Source organism: Callorhinus ursinus, unplaced genomic scaffold (genome assembly GCF_003265705.2).
Source record: "Callorhinus ursinus isolate GAN/ISIS: 27379988/994484 unplaced genomic scaffold, GSC_fseal_2.0 scaffold15, whole genome shotgun sequence".
Classification (NCBI taxonomy): domain Eukaryota; kingdom Metazoa; phylum Chordata; class Mammalia; order Carnivora; family Otariidae; genus Callorhinus; species Callorhinus ursinus.
Genome location: NW_027397077.1, coordinates 4,061,758 through 4,082,950, shown reverse-complemented (window position 1 = coordinate 4,082,950; position 21,193 = coordinate 4,061,758). Strand labels below are relative to the sequence as shown.

Sequence of the window (21,193 nt, the reverse complement as noted above, 5' to 3'; positions counted from 1 at the left end):
TTTTAATTGGAATATTTAGTCTATTTATATCTGATATAATTATTGATATACTAGGGTTACATCTGCCATTTTATTTTTTATTCGTTTTCTCTGTTTTTACATTTTTCATCATTTTCTTTTCTCTACTGTCCTGTGGGTTACTTAAACATATTTTTACAATTCCATTTTGATTTATCTACAGTGTTTTTGAGTGTATCTCCATACAGTTTACTTAGCGGTCACTCTAGTGGCCACTTCGCATACATGATTCATCACAATCTACTGGCCTGTTAGGCTGAGTAATGGAGCCCAAAGATGTCCATGTCCTAATTCCTGGAACCTGTAAATATATTACCTTATGTGGCAAAAGGGACTTTGCAGATATGATTAAATTAAAGATCTTGCGATGGGAAGAGTATTCTGGGGATTATTCAAGTGGGCCCAACGTAATCACAAGGGTTTTTATAAGAAGGAGGCAGGGGATCAGAGTGAGAGACAGAGGTGTGAAAGTGGAAACAGAAGAGGGAACGATATGGGGCCAAGACCCTAGGAACTCAGTCAGCCTCTAGAAGCTGGAAAAGGCAAAGCAGTGAAATCCCCTGAGAGTCTCCAGAAGGAATGCAGCTATATGTTCTTTAGCCCACTGAGGATGATCTGAACCTCAACATTTAGAACTGGAGGATGATAAATCTGTGTTGTTTTAAGCCATGATAGCAATCATCCCCAGAGTTTTAAGCTCTATGTGGGAGGAGTAGGGAGAGATGTGTCTTGCTCCATCTTGATCCAGAACTGGAAGTCGGACATGCAGTTTTGAGGTGCTGGTGAGACTTTCAGGTTGAGCTGTCCTGCTCATGGTTGAGCACACCTCGATCAAAGTAGACATAAGATCTGGGTGGGCAATATAGTTCCAGGAGTTGTCAGCACAGGGAGGGTAGTTTAATCTAAAGGCAGAAGGAGGATGAAGTTCTTCAGGGATAGAGTGTAGGGAGAAGAGAAGAGGGGCAAGGAAAGAAGCCACTGTGGGCTCTGTGGTTTTGAGAGTCCCTTGGGGTGGGACTGCAATGGGGCAGCGAGAGGCGGGAGGGAGATCAGGAGCTGAGGCAGGAGCCTAGGACCATCTCATGACCACTGAATGAAAAGGGATGCATGGGCACAAGAGGCAGGACGAAGGAAGGCCAGATGGCACCCAGGGAGTGAAAGAGAAGGGGGCATCTGAAAACACATACAAGTATTGACCTAGAGAGACTGGGAGCTGAGCCCAGCCCTGCCAGATTGGAATGAAGAGAAAACCATAGGGGGCTAGGATTCCAGAGAGGAAGGAAGACACGAAGAAGAGGCAGGAGGGATGAGCAGAGAGAAGCTCTTTGATTGCCGAGTTTCCTTTACAAATGGGGCAACATTGGGCAACAACAGTGTTGGTCAGAGCCTTGCTCTCCTGTATCCCCAGCCCCCACCCCTCAGCTTCCCCCAACCCTCCCTCGAACACCACACATGCCAAGCTGATGATTGAACTTTAATCTTTTCCCAAATGGGTTTCTCTGGAAGTTAATGCCCTCTGGAGGAAGACTTTCCTCGGGATCAAGACCTGCTCAGTGGATCAAGAAAAGGGGGCGTCTTGGGGCATCTGGGTGGCTCAGTCAGTTAAGTGTCCCACTCTTGGTTTTGGCTCAGGTCATGATCTCAGGGTCATGAGATGGAGCCCTGCATTGGGCTCCACACTCAGCGTGGAGTCTGCTTAAGACTCTCCCTCCCTCTCCCTCTATCCCCCCCCCCCCCCCCCCCCCCTGTCTCCCTCTCTTAAAAAAAAAAAAATCAAATTGCACTTGTTTAAAAAAAAGAAAAGAAAAGGGAACGTCTTGTTCCCCCTCTCTGCCCCTCCTCTCGCTCAACGTGAGTACACAGGAGGTTAAGGATGAGCAGACAGAGTGCCAGGAGACAACCCGGTCTAGTGCTCTCTGTAGTCTTGGGGAAGCTCAAGTTCAGTGATAATATACACTTGTGGGGTGATGTCTCAGCACCTTCTACAGGGACCTGGGTTTGTGCTAGCTCTACCTCTGGTTTCATGAGCAAGAGTAGAGGGAGGGAAGAGGAGGAGCGGATCTGGAGCTGGGAGGGAGAGGGAAGGAGGGGGTGGGAAGGGTGGGGTATCCCTGGAGAACACAGCACCTAGAAGGCGCTAGAGAAAGAGGTCCCAGGCCTCCAGAGTCCTTCTGGACATTCCAATAGGCCTTTGGCTGCAGACTAATTCACTAAGATGAGAACATCTCTGGCCTGGAAAGGGGGGGTGCATTAGGGATTGGGAGGCTCTGGTCCCTCGCCTCCACAGTCCTCCCAGCTCATCACTGATATTTCCCTGCTGCTCTCCTGGGGCCCCCTCTCCTCGTCTTTGGAAGCTGATGTGGGCTGTAGGGGAGGGAAGAGGCCTTTCAGTAGAAGGGGATCCTAGCTTCCCTATAGGGGAGTTCTGGGTGTTGGAGGTCATGGAGGAATCCCTTCTCCAGCCTTTCCCATTAACCCCCTAGCTGCTGTCCTCATACGGATGCTCCTTAGGATACCAGGCCCACAGACGCTAGAAGCTGCATAGGGCAGGGCAGGGGCAGGACAGGAATATCCCATCTGCTGGGAGGTCTCTGCAGGGCACAGAGGGCGGGCGGGCTGGGAGGAGATGGGGCAGGCGCCCCCCCACCCCCCCACGCCGCATTGGACCTCAGTGCCCCAGTCACTCTCATGGGCCAGCTTCCTCTTACCTCCACAAGGATGAGAAGGGTGCCAATTAGATTTACAACCAAAGGATTTTGGGCAGGCAGATTTTGACCTCTCCTCCTGTTTCTCCTGTTTCTCTGACCCAGAGACGGGTCAGAGGCAGCCCCTTCCTCCCAAAGCTTAGCATCGGGACAGGGGGGTGGGGAGATGGGTCAGTGTCACAATCACTGTGACAGAAGGACGCTCAGCCGGGACCAGCAGGCTCCCTTTGGAGGGGCACCCGAAAGGAATGTGGATCGGTGAGTTTAGGAGGGAGGGCCAGAGCTGGCGATGGAGAAGGAAGCCAAGGAGCGAGAGGTAGAATAAGAGGAGACCGAAGAGGCAGGAAACAGGGACAGAGACATGGAAGAGGAGATGGAGTGCAGGCCAGGGTAAGACTGACACTCTAGAACCCACGGGCAGTTCAGGGCAGCCGCATGCTCTGTTAGAAAGAAGGGCAGGATGGGAAAAATAACTCTGCCATTGTCTTTGCTCCGGGGGGCTGTCTGCCCCCCTCCCACGCCCCCGCCAGAGCTCCCAGCAGCACCTTGCTGGGAGACCTGTACTTGGGATGGAGACTTTCAGCACACACAGTCCCTCCTGATGGGCCAGGCATCCCCAGAGGCCACTGCCTCCTTCCCCCATACCCCTGTGCCCAACCGAGGCCCACACAGCTCATGACACTCATGCGTGTCAGCAAATATGACCAATAGCTTGCCTGTACTGAGCACTGTGCAAGCATCTCAAACATCAGATTTTAACTCTACCCATTTCATACGGTGGATATTATTTGTATCCCTTAACCTTGCACAGGTTAAGAGCCTAGCCCAGGTCAAGGTGGCTATTTAGAGTGGAACAGGTTCCAATGCAGGTCTCAAACCCAATCTCCTATGCGTCTAACCATTTCTCCCCTGGGCCCTCCAGCCCGCCAGGCTGTCCAGTGCAGGAATGAATGAGGGCATGTGGAAGAGGCATCCGCCTGGAGCAGGTCAGGGGGCTGGCCACCCCTAGCCTGGGAGAGCTGAGGAGGAGCAGCTCTGGCCTCGCCCAGGGGCATGGAGGAAAACAGCGGCTCCTTGCTCTTCTGGGCACCCACTCAAGCTCCTTCTCAGAGATAGCCCACCCATGGTCCCCCATGGCTGCAGGGGGAGGCCAGCCAACGGAGCTGCCAGGGGCCCTCCAGCTCAGGTGCTTCCTGCCTGGGCTTTCTCTGGCAGGGACCTCATTCCTTCTGGGAAGAAATTTGCATGGCTGGCCCTGGGCCAGCATCTGCCACCCTCCAGGTTGCCCTTGGCTGGCACCTTCCAGGAAGACTCTCCCTGGGCCTGGCCTGCTGCATGTTCTCATCTGGACCTGGTGATTAGGTGCTCATGGAGTTCGGATTTATGCCAGGGAAATGGGGGTGCCAACCAGGCTGGGAGAATTGAAATCTTGCACCTGGAAAACCTGGGACATTTCCACTGGTCCCTGGACCATTGGGCAGAATGGTGCAGTGTCATTTGGCAGGACTGTGGGGTGCTGGCCCTGAGAGGGGAGGGTCCAGAAGGGCAGAGGGTGCTGATTATGAGGAGAGAGAGGTGAAGGAGGAGAAGGAGGAAGAGGGCTGTCCAAGGACACAGAAGCTCTTAGTCTCTGTGGGTTCTTTGTAAATTGGGCAACATTTGGCAACAAGACATATTAGTTAATAAAGCCACCATTTTCCTGCCCGCCACCCTTCGGCTCAGCCCCCACCACCCACAGACACCCCTGAAGACTCCCCAGGGCTTTTGGCTATAGGCAAGGGGCCTGCTTGGGGCGGAATATTAGGACCTTGCTCCGGAAATCGTGACCACCCCCCTGGCCAAGAAAGCAAGGAGCTCTGCGTCCACCTCACGCTCACTTTCTGCTCTCTCTTCAGGGTGGTCAGCAAAGGAACGATCGATAGCCATCAAGGACCACTGGATAGAGGGCAGGGGGCAGTGGTGGATTTCTAGACATGACCAGCAGCATGACCATGGATGGGTTGCTTTGCCTGATTCCCCCCATTCGGAAAGCAGGCCTGCTGAGGCATGTCGTGATGCTTCCCTGAGGATCAAGAGCCATGGCTGATGTGTGGAAGGTGCTGGACAGTCCTGCTTCACAAGGGTCTCAATCCCTGAGGGTTTTCCTTCCTGCAGAGATCAAGAGCTAGGTCTCTCCCTGGATCTCAGCCTCTGCAGAGGGGGACAGACCAGCTGTGAGCCTCAGGGGAGACTCAGGGCCGGCAGTTCCATCTCAGCATCTTACTCACTGTGTGACTGTAGGGCAGCCCTCAGTTTACCTGTTTTTAGAGCAGTAACCGTGACTTCCAGAGCTGTCCAAACCGTCAGAGACAAGGCCACAGGCCGCTCCGTTTGGAGTTCCAAGTGCCAGCCAAATGCTTCAGGTTATTACCTTGTCTGTCTCCTAGGAAGGCATTCTCCCCCCCCCCCCCACATAGCCACGCTGACGTGGGGACCGCATGTCCCCACACAGTGACAACCCTGGGCCGTGATGTGCTGTAAACTGGCTCCCCAGGAGGGAAGCATGCTCCGATTCACAGTGTTTGCTAATTTCCATGGTGTAGATACTCCCACCACGGATGAGTTCAAGCTACCAACCGTTCAACAACCTGCCACAAAATCTGTGAATATTTAACAAGCGGCTCTCTAGCAAGTCAGTAACCTCCCACCATTGGCAGGGGCAAGCAGCCTGACCTGCGGTCTCTGGTCGGCCAGGCTGGAGCCCCCCGTGTAAGCAGGTGTCTCAAGAACTCATTTTCTCCTTTGTTCCTTCTAGAGCTGGTTCTGCCCAGATCTACACCTTCTTCCCAAAGCTCCTCTTGGGGTTTGAAGCTGGAGGGCTCCGTCAAGGGCAGGGTGTGGGACTTACTGCGCACCGGTCAGGAGGGCGCTTGGCTTGGGCCAGTCCTTGAGCTGGCAAAGGGTCCCTGTGTGAATTTCGCGGGTGAAGAGGGAGTGAGGATGTGGGAGAAGTTAGTTGGCTTCCCTCACCTGCCTGCCGCACACCGGCTCCTGCCACTATATGGTGGTTTCTACCATCTGCACCCTTCTTTGCCCTCCTTATACTCACACCATGCCATGGTCTCAGCATTGCAAAACCCACCTCCTACTTCCCTGCAGGATCTGCAAGATCTGGCCCAGCTCCTGGCCCCTCAGAGAGCCATGCAGATCGATGCTGAGCTCACGGGCAAAGTAATGACCCCGGGCACACAGGTTCTGGGGAGGCCTGGCATCGCCAGCCCTGTCTTTCAGACCTGACGCATGGCGAGCAGGATACTTTAGCCCCTGTCCCTCCTCCTCGCTCCTTCATTCATTCAACTGATAGTGATCATCAGGTGCCCATCGCACAGACAGGGCTAGCTGGCCAGAGGATTTGAGGACCCCTCTGAGGCTCTTTGTTTGCAGGGTTTGGTGGAAGGTGGTAACCAAATCTGAGAGAAGGTGCAGGGCTGGAGGGAGTGCATGGCTCCATTTCAGATGCACGGAATGCTGGTGCCTACAGGACCTGCAGGAGGAGCTATCCAGAGGCAGATGGACACTGGTGTGGAGCTCAGGACAGAGGAGGTGACACTGTTAATCTTTCCAAGGAGAGGTCCAGGCCAGAAAGCGCAGAGTGACCTTTTGTGGTTCTTGTGCTTAGGTAATTGGTCACTGAGTGCTCATGCTCCCACGCCCTTTCTTGGCTGTTTCCTCCACCTGAATATTCTCCCTGTAGAAATGCGGTCCTTCCCCCACCACTACCCAGGTCAAATGTTCTTCCTTGAACCTTTCTGGAGCCTTCATGATGGAAGCTGGTCACTCATTCCTCCTCCCACCTTGACTTTGTTTATGCTGCCGTGTCTGTGACTGCCCCCCACCCTTGACTGTGCTGTGAGCTCCTGAGGGCAAGGACAGACCCCTCTTCTCTGTGTCCCTCCTGGAACTCACCAGTTCTGGCATGAATGAATGAAGAATGAATGCTGATGATAGTTCAGTTGAACTCCATAGTCTCCTGGGTAGACCCCACCCTTCTATCCACTTCCCCTGCAGGTGGCCTTGGCGTGGCCATGCTCTGCATGTGTCCAGCTGAGCACATCCCTGGCCTGGGACTGAGCCATGCCCTATAGACAGAGCATCCAAGCAGTGTGCCCTGGGGCCTGACCTATCCCAGTCCTGCCTCCAGGGCATGTCCTTTCAGCTCAGCCTCTTGATTGTGGTCCCAGGTTCTGTGTGTTCCTGCCAACGCTGTAACAGACATAAGAGGGTCTGAAGGCCCCTGACTTCACAAGCCACCCTTTGTAAAATTTGCATTCAGAGACAGACACATGGGTGGTGACATTTATTTCTTAATTCTCTTATAATTATGGAAGGGCAGAGCAGCTGAGTGGCTAATTTAGGTACAAAGATGCTTCAGCACTCCTGAGAATTAGTCAATTTTGTATTTCTTCACTATTTTTGAAACCGTTTATTGCAATTATTGATGAAAGCAGCTTTTAATGTTGTGACACTATGTTTCCAAACAATAGGAGACGCTGGATTTGTCACCCCCAAACCCAGCTGGTGATTCTAGTGCTGAACCCCAGACCCCACTCTTGGGTCCGGCAAGCAGGGTACCTGATCAGACCCTACTCCGTGCCTTGGCAGGCTCCACACCTGGGGCAGGGGGGCCTCCCTGAGAGTCTCAAAGGGGCACACTCTTTGACACCCCCCAGACGTGGATGTTTAATTCGCTTCCAGTTGGTTAATGACACACAGTGTTGCCTTGGAAACCCTCATATGTGAGCCATTGTGCATCATGGGAGTGTATTTACAAGATATATTCTTGGCAGCCAAATCCTAGAGTTGAAAAACACCTTCCTGAAATAAGGTAAGTTTATGTTGACAAAATATGACATTTATCAAAACGAGGTTCCCATCTCCCACCTCATACCGCCACAAAACAAAACAAAAGAAAAATGACACAAGTGTTAATGAGGAGATAGGGAAAGAGCCACTGGGCCCTGGGTGGTTGGTCACTTCCCCTGAGGCCTCTGGCTCTGTTTTCTGGAAGCTGTACTGTGGTCTCAGTGGGGCCAGGAGAGACCCATGGGCAGCCTGGGGCAGACTCTGGGCAGCGACCGTCACCTTGGCTAGCTGTCCCACGATGCTCATGTCAGGCCGAGGCAGCTCCCAGCCACTTTAGACCCATCTGTGAAAGGAAAGGCGAGCCTCGCAGTTCAGGATGATCACAAGTGTTCACCTTAGGATCCCTGCTCTATGTCCAACCGTCTAGGAGGCAATAGCACCAGAGGAAGGAAAAGGACAAGACACGAGTCCCTAGAGACTTGCAGACTGGTGGAGAGAAAGGCCATCCCAGCGACCACGCAGCACGAGCGCGCGCGAGGTCGCCTGTGGGCCGGGTCTCCTCTCTCCTGGTGCTCAGGCTGCTCAGGCTCCGGTCCTTCTCCCCTCCCGCTTCTGTTTCTCCTCCCCGCCCCCCTTGCTGGGCCTCCAGGAACTAGTGGAGGAGGGGTGCGAGGGCTCAGAGCAGGGGATCCCTATTGGGCCACAGGCCGGGGCAAACCCTGTGAGGTCACCAAGCCCCGGATAAAGGGGTGCAGAGCCCGGTACAGGTGGCAGAGACTTCGTTCGCCAAAGTCGCCTCAGGAGCCCAGAATGAAGCCAGTCTTCCCTGCCCTGCTGTTCCTCGGGGCCCTTGGTGAGTGCGGGTACCTGGGGGCGCGTCCTGCCGGGTGGGCGCCCCCCCACCCCCCCAACCCCCGACGCCCGGCGGGTGGGTGCCTGCGTCCCCACTCCCCCGCCCCGCACCCGTCCATCCCTGCGCCCCGCCGCCGGGTCCCGCCCACCTGCTTGGGGAGGAGCCAGAGCAGGGCTCAGAGGAGCCTGTCGGGGTGTCTCTAGAGCTGTGCACGCAAAGAGACCCTGTCCCATTGTGTCCCTCCCGGACCTTTGGTACCCATAGTCCTGTGGCAGGCTTTTTACATGGGAGGAAAATGAGACCCAGAGACAGGGAGTGACTTGCCCAAGACACACAGGAGACGAGCTCAGAGCCCAGCTCCTGCAAGGACTGTGTAACTTGGGAGAGACAGAGCCCTAGTTTCTTCGATTAAAAAAAAAAAAATCCAACCGTCTTCCCACGCAGCTGTGAGGTGGAGGCTGGCTGCCACCTACTCAATGGCGGGCAAAGGTATACACACACGCTTCCCGCTGCAGAAGGGCAGGGGTGGTGGCCCAAACCCTCCTGAGGGGACCCCTCCTTCAGAGCGTCTAAGAGAGAAATGATTGATTTCTGGTTTGAAATGCACCCAGACTAGGACTGTCTGAAATAATTTCTGGGGTGTACAGAGGGCACTGGCCAGTCGTGGACATCAGAGACGTGAATGTGTGAGGGCAGGTGGTGGGGGGGCTGTGATGGGCATCAGTGCCTAGGCAGTATGTGGGGGGTCAGAGGAAAACGACAGGTGTCCCCTCCCTCCCTGGGCTCCCACCAGCCCGGGGCAGCCTCCTCCCGGCTAAGAGCATGTATTCCCAGCTGGGAGCTTCCTGGATGGAAAAGGGTCATAGAGAGCACAGTGAGCTAACACCCCCAAACCTAGGGACCATGAAGCCTTCTCTGTCCCCACCTTCTGGCCCCCTTCTCCAAAGTCCTTCCTATGGGTATTGTCATCCTTGTCTTCTCTGAGGCAGGATTGGGTCTGCCAGGACCAATTGCTCAGGACCAGCTTCCCTTTTGCTTCCTGACCTGTAGCCTGCTGGGAGCACAGCACAGGGTTGAGGCCACCTGGGAGAGACCGAGAAGCGGGAAACCTTACTTTCCTGGAGGTGGTCATGGGCAGTGGTGCAGGATCCGGGCTCAGAGTTGCACCCCTGGGTTCCATGTTCACTTGAATCTTTGGTTGCCTTGGACTCCAGCTCTAGGGGATTCTTGCCCTGCTCCCATGGGCATCCTGGCTGGCAGAGGTTGGGTGGGGTGAGAAGAGTAGCTCCATCCTGGCCCCTGCCCTTGAGGTCAGGGCACTGCATGTCTGCACAGAAACAATCAAGGGAGGCATACTTTCAGGAAGATTCCATCCAGGCTCAGGGGGGCAGCATCTGAATGGTTGACAGGGTTCAGGTGTGGGGGTGGGGTTACAGGAGGGGCCAGCCCCAGACCTGCTTCAGAGAGCATGTGGTCTTAAGGGGGACGTGTGGCTTTGGAGGTGGCTGGTGAGAGGGGGAGGGATGAGTGGGTGGTGCATTCTGACTCAGGCTCTGGTGTTTTGGGGGCTGGGACTGTGGATCTTGGAAAACCCCTCGGTGGTCCTTTATAGTCTTCTGGTTCAGCCCTTCCCAAGGGAAGAAACCAACTCTGCCCGTGGGTTCCCCATTCCTGCCGCTATTCATGTCCCCCCCACCCCACCTTGAAGCCTGGTCTTCTGTTTTGCTCTCCCTCTTCACCCTCTGGTCCCATCCGTCACCCAGCTAATTTCTGACACCACCTCCCTGTTCCTGCCCCATGTCCATTCCTACTGCTTTTCTGCTTGGTTCCCTGCTTTCAGTCTACCCTTCCCCCATTCTAGGCAGAACTCTTATCTCTGCTCTCTTTCACGAGAGAGCTCTACTCCCTCTAGAATAAGACCTCCTTGGACCAGCACTGAGGGCTTTCCATGATCTGACCCCAAACCCTTTACTCACCCCATCTCCACTGCAGCCCATCTGTAACCTAGCCAACCTAAATAGGAAGGCTAGCTTTTGTGGTAAGAGACTTTAGCTTTGTGTCTGACTTCGTAGGTTCAAATCCTGCACCCAATACTTATTAGTTTGGGAGACCTTGGGCAAGCCATATAACTAGCTAAAGCCACTGTTTTCTGACCTGGAAATGAGGGTGTTAGCAGCGCTGACAGTCAGGGAGTTGGGGGGATCAGTGGACAGAGAAGGTGTGAAGTGCTGAGTAAAGCACCTGGCATAAAACATGCTTGCAACAATGGGGCCATTATTCTTACCCTCCTGGACTGCCACCACCCTGATTCCTGGCTGAGGTCATGGGGACCTCGCTTCTGGTTTGGTATTTGTTTCTTCTAGAGCGTTCATCATCCTTAGCTTCTTCTTTTTTGACTTTCTGCCTCTCCCGATGGGAGGTAAGATCTAGTCCTGTCTGCTTACATGTTCCTCCATATGACACACAGTGCTGTGTATACAGAGGGCATCCAGTAAATGCTACTGGGTCACAAGTGGCTGAATATGACCAGGTTGATTTTTATGGCAAGACAGTTCCACGAGAGCCTCGGGCTAGATTACAGCCCCTGAGATTTCCTGGGACGATGGCTGGTGGAGAAGGATTGTGGCAGCATTCTCTTGAGTCCCTGCAGACCTGGCCTGGGAGCCACTGGTCTCTTCACCAAACCCTCCCAGCGAGCCTCAAATACTTTGGTGGGTCTGATTATGCAGGGAATGGTTCATGAATAAGAGGTGGCAGAGAGCTGAGTGTTCTACTCTAAAGCACATCCAAATGGGAAGGGGGTTTTTGCAATCAAGTGTTTTGTTTTGTAATAGCTTTATTGAGGTATATTTTACATATCCCCAAATTCACCTATTTTAAGTGTACAATTCAATGATTTTTAGTAATTTGACCAAGTGGCACGACCATCACTGTAAATCAGTTTTAGTACATTTCCACCCCCTGATGCGTTTCTTCATGTCCATTTATAATTACTTCTCATTCCCACCCCCACATCAGGCAATCATTAATCTACTTTCTGTTTTATAAATGTGCCTTTGAGGACATTTCATACAAGTAGAATCATATAATAGGTAATGTCTTGTGTCTGGTTTCTTTCATTTAGCATAAATAAGGCTCATCCGTATCATGGTCCATGTCACTAGTTCTTTCCTTTTCACTGCCAAATAATGTTCTGTTGTGTGGATGTACTACATTTTCTCTAGCCATTCACCAGTGGCTGGACTTTCAGGTTGTTTCCAGTTTTTGGCTTTTCTGAATAATGCTGCTATGAATGTTCATATAAGAGTTTTTATGTGGATATGTCTTTTTATTTCTTTGGGGTATATACCTAGAAGTGGATTGCTGGATCATAGGGTAACTCTATGTTTAACATTTTGAGAAACTGCCAACCTGCTTCCTAAAGTGGCTCCACCATTTTACAATGTACAAGGGGTCCCATTTCTTCACATCCTCACCCATATGTTATCCTCTGTTTTAGTTATTAGAACTAGTTCCAGTAGGTGTGAACGAATATCTCATTGTACTTTTAATTTGCATTTTCCTAATGATTAATGATATTGAACATCTTTTCATGGGCTTATTAGTTATTCATGTATCTTCTTTTGTGAAATGTCTGTTCATATCTTTTGCCTATTTTTTGAATGGGTTGTTTGTCTTTGCTGAGTTGTCAAATTCTTTGTAAATATTTTCTCCCAACCTGTTGCTTGTGTTTGCATTTTCTTTTCTTTTCTTTTTTTTTTTTTTTAAAGATTTTATTTATTTGACACAGAGAGAGCAAGAGAGAAAGAGAGACAGAGAGCAAGCACAAGCAGGGGGGAACGGCAGGCAGGGGAGAAGCAGGCTCCCTAATGAGCAAGGAGCCCAACATGGGGCTTGATCCCAGGACCCTGGGATCATGACTTGAGCCTAAGGCAGACGCTTAACCGACTGAGCCACCCAGGCGCCCCGTGTTTGCATTTTCTTAACGGTCTTTTGAAACACAGAAGTTTTAAATTTTGATAAGCCCAATTTATTAATTTTTTTTCATTTATGGACTGTGCTTTTGGTGTCATAGCTAATTAAACTTTGCCTAACCCGAGGTTGCATTGTTTTCCCCTTGTGCTTCTTTTTAAAAGTTTAATTGTTTTATCTCTTAAGCTAAATTCTGTGATCCACTTCAAGTTCATTTCTGTGTGTGGTGTGAGGTAAGGCTCTAAGTTAATCTTTTTATAGGTGGATATCTGTGTGCTAGCACCATTTGTTAATAAACTACCCTTCTGCCAATGAATTGCCTTAGTGTTATAAAAAATCAATTGAATGTAAATATAAGGATTTACTTCTGGACTCAATTCTGTTTAATTGATCTACATGTCTGTCTTTATGCTAATCACCTTTTTGATAACTGTAGCTTTATAGTATATTTTGAAACTAGGAAGTAAAATTGCTCTAGGTTTTTTCTTTTTCAAAATTGTCTTGACTGTTGAATATAAATTATATAAAATAAATTGTAAATATAAATTACATAAAATTGCTTTGGCTATTTTATATCAATTTACTTATTTATCCTATATAAATTTTAGAATCTGTTTGTCAATTCCTACCCCCCCAAAACAAACAAACAAACAAAACCTGGCCTGCCAGAATTTTGAGAGTATTTGTGTTGATTCTCTATATCAGTTTAGGGAGAATTACCATCTTAACAATATTGAGTTTTATAAAGCATGAACACAAATGTTTCTCCATTTTTTAGATCTTCTTTAATTTCCCTCAGCAAAGTTTTATAATTTTCAGTGTACAAATCTTACATTTGTTTTGTTAAATATTTTCCTAAGTATTTAATTATTTTTGATGTTATTTGAATAGAACTATATTCTTAATTTCATTTTTGGATCATCCAGTGCTTAGATGCAAAAATATAATTGCTCTTTGTGTATTGATCTTGTATCCTGTGACCTTGTTATACTTGTGTATTAGTTCTAATAGCATTTTGTGCACTCCTTAGGCTTTTCTACATAGAGGATCATGTAATCTGCAAACAAAGAGAGTTTCACTCCTTCCTTTCCAGTATGGGTGTCTTCTATTGCTTTTTCTTGCCTTATTACTGTGGCTAGGATCTCAAGTGTTATGTTGAATAGAAAAACTGAGAGTGGATACCTGATCTTAGGGGAAAAGCATTCAGTCTTTCACCATTTTAATATAATGTTCACTATAAGTTTTTCAATGACATGGTTTTTAAGGGCTGTGAGCAAATCTGGTCCAGCCTCCTTCCTAATTGCATAGATTCCACTAACAAGGCAGTCTCGGCGGAGAACCAGTCTTTTTGATACAGAGGTGAATGATGGTAACTCAGGCACGCTGACCCATTTGGTACACCACTTCCTGTAGCTACTGACAAGGAGTCAGGTGTGTTTTACTTGCCTTGGCATCATCTGGGGAGTTTCTTGTCGATGCAACAGTCTAGAGAGACCTGGATTCTAGGCAGGATTTTGCCACTGCTGAGCAGGCAATCACTTAGCCTCCTCAAGAGCCAGTTTCCACATTAACAAAACAGGAGCAGTAATCCCTTTCCTGCCCACCTCTCGGCTTCAAGGGGTCAGAGCAGGTGGAAGACCTCACAAACTGAGGCAAAATGTCATTGTCATTTTTTAGAGGTAGGAAATGTGTCAGTTACAGGAAGGAAAATAATCCAGAGGCTCTGACTATTTCCTTTCATTTATTGAGAATCACAGCCCTCCAGCCAGCAGAGAATGCTCATTAGACCATCAGGGCACCTCCACTCGAGGAGAGTGGCCTGATTTGGGCACTGAATGGAGAGGAAAGGGGAGGAGTAGAGAGATGGAGGAGTCTGGAAAACCCTGTCAAAGGGTGAGGTGGTGTCTCCCATGGGCAGTGCTGAAGCCCTGATTCTTTGGTTTCTCTCTCCCAGGACTGTGTCTGGTTGCCCCTAGGAAAAATGTTCGGTGGTGCACCATATCAGAAGCAGAGTTGGAAAAATGCTCCAAATTCCAGAAGAATATGGAAGAAGTGGATGGCCCCACTGTCTCCTGCACAAAGAGAACCTCCCGCCAACAATGTATCAAGGCCATCAAGGTAAGTCAGTGCCGTGTGTTGGGTGGGACCAAACTGAATGGAGGGAATGAAATGGAGTGAAATAGGAAATGTGTTTTCCCCTGCTTCCTCTGTTTTTCTCTCTGGGTACCTGTAAGTTGGGAGTGCTCCTTCCTCATAGGACACAAGGTTATTTTGAAAGCAGATATTAACATTCCAAAGTGGAGAGACCAAGTGTGGGGAATCTGGGGTTGCAACGCAAATTGTTAATAACAGCTGTTGCAAACACAGAAGCAGTCACATTGGATGAATATGTAACACTAACAAAAGTCACGGTCCCTCTGAAAGGTAAAACCTCCAGAAGATCATTACTGCCAAACCCCGAGCAAAGTAAGCTCAGCTGGTCTGTAGTTACCACATCACATTGCTGGGGAAGGGCCAGCCAGGGTACCGGGCACTGGACGGGTATTCATGCAGGACGTTTCCAGGGGGAGAGAAAAGGGACTCATGACTTCCGGATGATTTCAGATTCCTTTTGTTTTTTGAGATATAAGATCTACTGAAATAATTTTTACTCATTCACTCAACATATATGTTCTGTGTCCCTGCCCTGCGCCATTGTTGTGGGTACTTGACTCTAGCACAGAGTGGGTAATTTGTGTCAAAGTTTTTAATAATATCTAGAGTTATCGAAACAGTATGTAGGGGGAAAAATCTAGTTTGAACAGTGTTGTGGGCTATTATTTTATAACTGTGACGTGGGGGAAAAAAGAGCACCCGCATACCTTGCTGGTTTAAAATACAAATTCTTAGACCCTATTCTAACCTATTCAACTGAGTACCTGTGATGAGGTTGCAAAATCTGCCTTTTTAATAAAAGCCCCCTTCGAAATCAGATCTACATACCACACATCAAATGACATGGTTGGAAATAAAACATGTATTATTGAAGAACCAAGGGACAGTTTAATTCTCAGAACTTTAGAGAACAAGAACTCCCATAGCTTTTAAGCAATGAACTAAATCATGGAGTAAACTGACAGATTGAAGAACATAACAAATTTAACTTATAGCCATTAAAAACACTTAACCAAAAAATTTAGAAAGAACCAGAATGAATATGCACCAGCTCTGACAAGGGTTTGCTATTTACTGTATACTCTAAAGAACTAGTTCAACCTGGTAAGAAATGTAGGGTCATATCTGAAAAATGATATGAACCGAGCATTAGTAAGAGGGCATGCATAATTACTAAAAATAGGAAATGTTTCCCTTAGTAATCAGAGGAATACACACTTAAGCAATGGGTTAGCACTGGCATTTTCTAAAGTAATAGCAATAGAATAAAAGCCAGTCCTGCTGGTGATTTTATAGTGAAACTGATCTTCGTGATCGGTGGCATTCTAAATTGGCATTACAGATCTTCTGGAAGGCAGAATAACAACAGTGGCCAGGGCCATAAAGATAAACATGCTCCCTGTCTGCGTGACCCCACCCTCAGATGCCCATCCAAGGCAACAGGTCATCAGAAGGAAAAAAAAAAAATTTATGAGGACAAAGCGATCCATGAACACATAGATACCACAGCAAAAAAAGAAAGTGCTGAACATTTAAGGAATTATTTGATAAACTATGGAACAACCACACTATCATAAAATTTTGTGAGGCCCATCAAATCAATAAAGGCTGCAGAAGTAAGGAAATGTCATGCTGTTTTAGATGAGTAAAGCAGTCCACCAAATATTATCTCTACCAGATTGCAAATATAAGAAATATATAAGTATATGAGAAGTAATATGCCAAAGAGGATGCACATGGTTTACTATGATAATTTTAAGATAGCGTAATAGTTTTATTTTCTATTCGATAAAAAAGAACTTAAAATAAATAAACATAGAGCAAAAGAATGGGAGAAAGCATCTAGAATAAACAACTTTAGATAGAAATGACTGAAATGAACGACCAATACAGGCAGAGGGGCTCATACAAAAGAGCCAACATAGCAACCCCAGGAGTTAAAGCCATTGAGCTGATGCAGAGCCCCAGAGGAGGGACCCTTGGCTCCAGAGGAGGACACCTCTCACAGGACATGAGTGAACATGACCAAAAGGCAACCCTTCTGAAGATCCTTCCAGCCACGGAGACTTGTGACCTCCTGGAATCAAATGGCCTGGGTTAGGGCGGACTCTCTCCTGAAGTTTGGTTGGTCTCTTTGCTTTCAGGCAAACGAGGCAGATGCTGTGACCCTGGATGGTGGTTTGGTGTTTGAGGCAGGCCAAGATCCCAACAAACTGCGACCCATAGTGGCTGAGGTGTATGGGACCCAAGAAAGTGAGTTGTCCCTGGAGACCCAGAAGCTGGGGTGGCCCTGGCCTTGGCCCTGGGCTCTGTGCAGTCAGAGGGGCTGAGCTGTAGAGGTGGGGTCTCGGATAGTCCCCCTTGCAGGGGATGGAGTCCCTGGGCTCTTCAGGCCAGATGCCCACCCACTGATGGAGGACATGCGTGTGCTCCCAGGGGAAACAGAGCAGGCCGGAGGAAAAGACAGCAACATGGCTCCCCTTTCGACCCGGGCAAGATCAAGGTGGGCTATTTTTCTCCCTCTAAGCCTTTTAATTCTCAGGCTAAGAGCTTTCAATTCTCTCGGTCCCTTTGCAGAGCAACGAATCCACTATTATGCTGTGGCCATAGCCAAGAAGGGCACCATCTTCCAGCTAAACCAACTACAAGGCGTGAGGTCCTGCCACACAGGCCTTGGCATGCCCGCTGGATGGAACATCCCCATGGGTACCCTTCGTCCGTTCTTAAACTGGAGAGGGCCACCCGAGCCCCTTGAGGAAGGTGAGGTGGCTGGGGGATGGTGGGCCATCTCTGGCACGGGTCTCCAGGCCAGCTGTCCCCACAGGCCACATGTGCGATGAGCCCAAGGCGGCCCTTGGGAGGCGGCAGCCGAGTCTGCCGTGGGCCAAGTGCATCTCTGTGCTCCCAGCCTCACAGGGAGGCTGTCCAGCAGGGGTGGGGGAGGTGGCTCTCCGCCCGCAGGAGTGACGCTGGGAAGTGTGATGAGCTGTGGCTGGGCTGGCTCGCACTGTGTGGTCTACTTCTCTGTGTCCAACAGCTGCGGCCAAATTCTTCTCTGCCAGCTGTGTGCCCTGCGCGGATGGGGGAAGGTACCCCCACCTGTGTCGCCTGTGTGCAGGGACGGGGGGCAATAAGTGTGCCTGCTCCACCCAGGAACCATACTTTGGCCACTCTGGTGCCTTCAAGTGAGTGAGAAGGCCCTCTTCTTCCCTGTCGCCTCAGCCACGGAGGCCTTTTCTCTGGCCCCAAATACAGCTCAGCCCGCCGGCCGGGCCCACAGAGCAGGTCCGGTTCTCCCACTGCCGTGTAGACAGACGTACTGAGTCCAAAGAGCGCACTGACTTTGCCTGGGACACATGCCCCTCCAGCCCCAACCCCTGCCCACCCCCCCCCCGCGTGCCCGTGAGCCACCCCCCCCCCCCCCCCGGCAGTGGTCATTTCTTCTCCCTGGAGAACCCTGAGTCTGGCTTTGCCCTGTGATATCCTGGGTTCCCCTGCCAACTGCCGCCCTCTCCCTAACCACAGAGGAACTGCAGGGGTCTTGTCATGAGATGACCAGTCCCACGCTCCCGGCAGGACAGCTGAAGTGTCCAGGCTGATGTGGTCTTCCCCGCACGGGCCTCTACCCCAGCCGGGAGACAGCGAGCTCTGCCCGACCGCCCCCAGCACCCTCTGCCCCCGTGCTGAGGCAGAGGCTGAGCTGCTTCTCTTCCCCCATCTGCCTCCTGCGCTCGGGCAGTTTGGCAGAGGGAGGCCTCCCTGCTTGTCTGCCGGCCACCACTCAGTCCTGGAAGGAAGAACCACACGGTCAAGGACACTCAGACTTTACTCTCTGGTGTAGAGGCTTCAAACCCTTTTATATAGAAAGACCCATTTTGCCCTTTCAGCCTCTAACACAGGAGGAGCTGCAGGGGGAAGGGGGGATGTCTCTGGCCAGCACCTGAGCCATTCTTCCTCACCATCTACCTGGGGGTGGCTCCTGACCCCTCCCCAGATGGGGTGCTCCAAAGCCTCAGAGCCCTGACCTCTGTGGGTTGGACGCCCACAGGAGACAAGCCCTAGGACCCTGTTCTCCTGGGACGCACGAGGAAGAAGTCGGGGAGGGCCGCTCCGTGCTGACCCTTCTGGTGCTTTCTCATTCCACAGGTGCCTGCAAGACGGGGCTGGAGATGTGGCTTTTGTCAGGGACAGTACAGTATTTGGTAAGAGGCAGGAGGACAGCCACGGGCACTCCTCCTTTTATTTTACTCTCTCATAATTTTGAGTATTGAGCTAATCGGACTCCTCACCTCTTGGCACACTATTATCAAGGTTCTCTTCAGGGCATGCCTCTTATGTCCTGTTATTTCCTGTTTGAAACAATCATTTTTCCTTAAATCCACCATACCCACTGCCCTTCTTTTCCTCATAGACAGCCCTGCCACGGTACTTGACACAGGTCCTTCGAGATGTATACGGTCTCGCAAAATGTAGAGTGCCCCTGTGTTTTTGGGTTCTAAGACCACAGAAGTTTCAACATTAGAAACCATGCTACTACCCAGATTTTCCACCCAACATTTTGTTTTAGAGATTTATCTATGTTGTATGTACGTCTAGTTCAGGAGTTCTAACAGTTGAGGAATGCTCCGCGGAATGTGTCCAGCAGATTTAAGTGCATGCTTACATTTTCTTCTGTTAGTATGATTTTGCTGTAGCCATTGTGATGAATGGCATTTGTCAAGGTCAAGAACTTTACCAAGTTCTCCATATTACTAATTTTCTGGCACTAAAAAACAAACAAGGTAGATGTTGAACATACACGTGCTTTTTCTGCATCTGTTACTATTAAGATGATCTCATGGCTCTCCTCCTTTACTCCATTCAGGACGTGCATTGCTTCAGCTTTTTTGATGACTGACCATTCTTTCGTTAATGGAATAAATTGACAAAACTTAATCCTGATCTATTTGTTTTTAAAATACTCTGTTAGACTGAGTTAGCTAATGTATATCTGAGATTGATGCATTTATGTTTGTAAGTACAAAAGGCCTGTCTGTACTTCTCTCTTTGATTTTGAGATCAAGGTCGTACTAATCTCATGAGTTGGGCAGGTTCCCGTCACTTTATGTATTCTGAAGCAACTTATGTATGAGATACATTAGCAGTTCCAAATCGGGCTGACCTCACTCATAAAAACAGTCTTCTTTCCCCTTCTTTTGATAACACCCAATGTTGGGAAGTGATTCAGATGTATTTCCTGCCTTAAAAGTGTTTGTAATTTTTCTTTCTAGAGAGGTGGGTGAGGCATCGCCCCCTGGCTGGCTACCTGGGGTTGCCTCTGCCACATGGCCCTTTTCTAGGCGGAGTTGCCATGGAAACAGATGGAGTCTGGTCCCCCCTCCTTGGCTGGCCTGGCTGCAGTCCTAATAATCCCAGAGCAGCCTGTCTGACTCAGAGGAACACTGGGCTTAGCCCCCAAGGCTTTCTGGGCACTATCTTTCTTTTTTGAATGTTCTGGAGCAATCCACTACCTTTCTGACCTCCCCCCCCCCCCAGTTTTGCAGAGTGCGTCAGGGACAGTAGAGATTTTGGTAAGAGGCCATGATAGCTCATGGTTAATGCCTCCAGTGGGCTCATCTGGGCTCCCCTTCACTTCCACCCTTCCTCCAGAGAACCTGCCCAGCAAGGCTGACCAGGACAAGTATGAGCTGCTCTGCTTAAACAACACTCGGAAGCCTGTGGACGCTTTCAAGAACTGTCACCTGGCCCGGATCCCTTCAAATGCTGTTGTGGCCCGGAGTGTGAATGGCAAGGAGGACTTGATCTGGGAGCTCCTCCAGAAGGCACAGGTATCCATCCCCCCTCCCCCCATCCCCGGACGCCCTCCCCACCTGCTTGGATTTGGTGTGGGGAGATTCCTTCCTTCCCCAATCTCCTGCTGCTCCAGAAATCGCTCTGCAGCCTCTCTGCACAAAAGTTAAGAAATTCAGTGAACTTCCTAACTCGGCTGTGCTCTGGACAGCAGAAACAATAAAGATCTCTCCAGCATTACTGATGAACAGTGTCTCATGGGCTGGAGCAGAAGCAGAGGGAGGATGAGGTAGTATTCTCAAGACCCTAAGGTGCTTGGACCCTAGCAGCTTTCTAAGGAAAAAGCCACAGCTGAGCTCCTGTCACAGGGGTGGCGCCTGGGTCCCCGCACAGGAGGAAGTGAACTAAGGCTCCCGCCCTCAGAATCATCCCCCAGCTCCAGATACTGTTTTTCAGCATTGTGTTTTTTCTTTCCTCTCTATTTACCACTGAGACTGTAATTCTAATTTTTCCCGAATTAGGAAAAGTTTGGAAAAGACAAGTCATCTTCGTTCCAGCTCTTTGGCTCCCCTGAAGGGGAGAAGGACCTGCTGTTCAAAGACTCGGCCCTTGGGTTTTCGAGGATCCCCTCGAATATAGATTCTGAGCTGTACCTTGGCTTCAACTACATCAATGCCCTCCAGGGCCTGAAGGAAAGTGAGTGAGGCCTGGGCAGGCCCTGGGGGCAGGCTGGTGCAGGGGCAGCAAGCCACGGGGGAGGCCTTCCGGGAAGGACCCTGCTCCGGAGTGGTCCCTTCTCCATTGGAGGCAGATGCCAGTGTTCCATCAACCAAGCCAGGGCATTTTAATATGTCCAAAC

General features: G+C 50.0%; 1 protein-coding gene across 1 annotated transcript in view; it reads left to right on the top strand.

Moving 5' to 3' along the window:
- Positions 1-8,266: 8,266 nt before the first annotated feature.
- Positions 8,267-21,193, top strand: part of LTF (lactotransferrin) — a 28,686-nt gene continuing 15,759 nt past the window's right edge. The window contains exons 1-8 of the mRNA XM_025884815.2: positions 8,267-8,418; positions 14,345-14,508; positions 16,689-16,797; positions 17,122-17,304; positions 17,582-17,729; positions 18,691-18,746; positions 20,194-20,372; positions 20,856-21,030. Of these exons, the coding sequence (XP_025740600.2) occupies positions 8,376-8,418; positions 14,345-14,508; positions 16,689-16,797; positions 17,122-17,304; positions 17,582-17,729; positions 18,691-18,746; positions 20,194-20,372; positions 20,856-21,030 (1,057 nt within the window). The 5' untranslated portion in view covers positions 8,267-8,375. The remainder of the gene's footprint in view (positions 8,419-14,344; positions 14,509-16,688; positions 16,798-17,121; positions 17,305-17,581; positions 17,730-18,690; positions 18,747-20,193; positions 20,373-20,855; positions 21,031-21,193) is intronic.